The sequence below is a fragment of the Geospiza fortis genome, unplaced genomic scaffold (genome assembly GCF_000277835.1).
Source record: "Geospiza fortis unplaced genomic scaffold, GeoFor_1.0 scaffold55, whole genome shotgun sequence".
NCBI lineage: Eukaryota > Metazoa > Chordata > Aves > Passeriformes > Thraupidae > Geospiza > Geospiza fortis.
In genome coordinates, this window is record NW_005054308.1 from 9,287,539 (window position 1) to 9,290,580 (window position 3,042).

The 3,042-nt window shown below is 60.7% G+C and overlaps 2 protein-coding genes across 3 annotated transcripts in view; both read left to right on the forward strand.

The window, feature by feature from the left end:
- DOK3 (docking protein 3) overlaps nt 1-320 on the forward strand; it is a 4,206-nt gene extending 3,886 nt beyond the window's left edge. The window contains exon 6 of the mRNA XM_005418902.1: nt 272-320. Within this exon, the coding sequence (XP_005418959.1) occupies nt 272-320 (49 nt within the window). The remainder of the gene's footprint in view (nt 1-271) is intronic.
- A 139-nt stretch (nt 321-459) lies between these two features.
- The window catches only part of PDLIM7 (PDZ and LIM domain 7), a 15,620-nt gene continuing 13,037 nt past the window's right edge, over nt 460-3,042 (forward strand). For both annotated transcript variants that reach the window (XM_031066843.1, XM_031066844.1), the window contains exon 1: nt 460-579. In XM_031066843.1, coding sequence (XP_030922703.1) covers nt 475-579 — 105 coding nt within the window. In that variant the 5' untranslated portion in view covers nt 460-474. The remainder of the gene's footprint in view (nt 580-3,042) is intronic.

A 3,042-nucleotide genomic window follows, 5' to 3' on the forward strand; every position in this document is an offset into this window, starting at 1 on the left:
AGCGCCTCGGGTGGCATCACGCAGCTCCTGTGCTGCTGCTGCTAATTCATCCGGCAAAAATGCTTCTGGTTCTTATCCTTCTGTACCTGCTGTTGCTTCTCTGTGGTCTGAACAGCCTTGGCACTCAGCAGCAGAAGTTCCTGGGGTGCTGCAAAGGAGAGCACATCCCAGGTTGGGGAAGAGAGCAGAGCCCACAGACACTCCACTGTGGGTGGCAGCAGGGCTGTGCCTGGTTCCCTGGCGCTAGTCAGTGTTAGCCTGGGCCCCTCAGCTCTGACGTTGCTGGAGGAGATGCTGATGGATTTGGGGTGCGTCTCTAACCACAGTGTAGGATGGTCAGGGTGGAGTTACAGCTGGAAACGTGACCTGCCTCCTGTCCTACCCTGCCAGGCACCGAGCCCTCTCCTCGCCTGCTCTCCCTGCATTGTTTCCACATTCCCTAACACTGGGATCACACCCTCTTCCCTTGCAGAGATGGGCGACATGGAGTCCTACAAGGTGATGCTGAATGGGCCGGCACCCTGGGGCTTCAGGCTGCAGGGAGGGAAGGATTTCAGCATGCCGCTCTCCATCTCCAGGGTAAGAGAAACCAAGGCTGGTGACACCCATCCTTCCTCCTGCCCCTGTGGGAGGGAGGGAGGCCGCAGTGGCTGAGGCAGAGCTGTACGGGGGATGTAGATGAGCTGGGGCCCCGGGAATGCTGCATCCTGCCCTGCCTGGCTCCACGTAGCCTCCTTGGTCTCTTATCAGCTGCAGCCCAGCACGGGGGTGTTCCGGGCAGAGAGCTGCAGGCAGAAATGTGAAATTCTGCACAGCCTCTGCAGAGGGGGGCAGGGGAGGCCCCTTCCGGAGTGCTCCTACCGCAGCGGGAGGGGATCTGCTCTCTGAGATGTGGGACTGGCTTCCTGGTCTGCACCCAGCACTGGGCTTGGCATCCCAGGACCGAGCCAGTGCCCTTCTGCCCTCCGTTCCACAGCACAGCTCCCAGCTCTGTGCCTGAGGTCACTCCTGAAATGGGCATGGAGAGGAGGAAGCTGCACGGCTGCCTGCTCAGGGATGTGACTCCCTCCACTAAACTCTCTCATTTCTCCAGTGAGAGCCGTTGTGCCACAGCTGGTTGTGCCCATGGCCGCTGGTTTGAGCCTCTCCCGTTGCAATGTTCCCGGGTTTGACCCCGGCTGTGTGCAGGTCCCCGTCCCTGGGCGGGTGCTGGCCACAGCTTTGGCCAGGCAATTGCCTTATAAGCCTTGGAATGTGCCTGCATCGCCTGCGCCGCTGGCGCCGGGGCAGCTGGCACAGAGGCTGCTTCTCAAAGGACAGCTTTGCTTTGTGGCATCGAGTGCTGCGTGGGGACCTGCCCCTGGCACGAGCCGGGCACTGCACACCTGCCCCAGAGGGCACAGATCTGCACAGCATCCCAGCACGGAGCACTGGCCCTGAGGGCACTGAGTGAGGCTGGAGTCGCCTGTGCCGCTGCCCCGGGGCCTGCTGATCTCTGCTGAGCACGCAGAGACAGATTCAGCCAGTTTATTCTCTAAAAAATGTTTCTCTTGGCTGCGAGCCAGTTCTTAACAAAGGGTCTGGTTGGATGGAGGAGCCTCCCAGAGCCTGGGGCAGGGGCCTCGTGAAGCAGTTCTTGGTGAGGCTTGGGCAGTGCTGCGGTCCTGGGCAGGGCAGGAGCAGCAGGGACATTCCCAGGGGATGCAGCCAGCTTTGGGGGCTCTCTGGTGAGGCTGGGCTGCATGGCAGGGCGGTGTGCTCTGATGGGAAAGTGTGAGTCTGTGCTGCTCTGCACTCCAGAGGCATCCCCAGACCCAGAGCATGCTGCTGTCCTTGCCACTGTTTCCTGTGAGCTGTGCCTGCCACAGCAGCTGGAAGGAAGCATCCTGCCCCAGCTTTGTGGGCTGCAGTGGGGCCCTGCTCTGCAGGTCTGCAGGGGTGGGCAGCCCAGGGCAACACTGGTGTGTCCATTGGCTTGGCTTTCAGCTGTGTCCATCACTGTGGCACTCCTGGGTGAGCAGTGAGGCTGTTTCAGCTCACTGATCACACAAAAGAGGTGCCACCATGGCCCTGTGACATGTACCTCCTGTGGCATGGGGCTCTGCTAGGTGCTGACACCCTGGCTAGGCAGACTGTAAACCATGGTCCCTGTGCTGGAGCTGGGATAAGGACTGCAGTCTGGATAGCTGGATGCTGTGTGGCACATCCTGACGTCTGCCTGCTGGGAAAGAGGAGAGACACTTGGGTGCTACTGGTGGAAAGGCACTGAGGGGCCTCTGTCCTGGAGGCTTCTGGACAGGGCAGTAGGTGAGCACCTCTCTGGATGTGGTGATGGAGGTGCAGGGAACAAAAGACTGGGTGGAGAGAGGAGGAAGGAAGCCCTGGTTAGTGGGTCTGTGTGGGAAGTGGGAGGGCTGGCACTGCCATGGCTCCTGGCTGTGCTGGCACCTGTCAGAGGGGTTTCCTGCATGTTGGCATGGAGGGGAACGGGAAGTGCTGACCAGGCTGGGTGAGGCTTCATGACGCAGCCTGACGTGCTCTCCCCTTCCTGGGCAGTCGTGTGAAAACCTCTCCCAACTCCTGCTCCTGCCTCCAAACCCACGCAGCCGCCCCGTGCCTTCCCCAGCCCTCCAGGGCAGCAAGCTGGGGCTTGCAGCAGCATGGCCAGGAGCTGGGGGCATCACTGCTGTGAGGGCACCCTCCTGTGCCAGGCTGGGGGAGTGGGAGGGTGGTGGGGGGATACAGGGTGGGAGTGTCCATGTCCTGCTGGGAATAGCGGTGGGATGCAGGTAGAACTGGGCCACATCCAGTCCATATGTGGTGTTTGGCCTTGCATGGAGGGCTGGTGTTGGCCTAGAGGAGGGATGTGTGACTCCAGGGTGAGCTGGGTTCTGCAAGGAGGGGCCAGGACTCTGTGGTAAGGATTTTTCAGCCCTCTGACAGTGCTGGGAATCTGGCTCGCTCCTTTTATGTTCATGTCGAACAGGACTTGAGGAAATACTTGGGCTGGGTCCAAGCGCCTCGAGTTCTTCCATGCTGGAG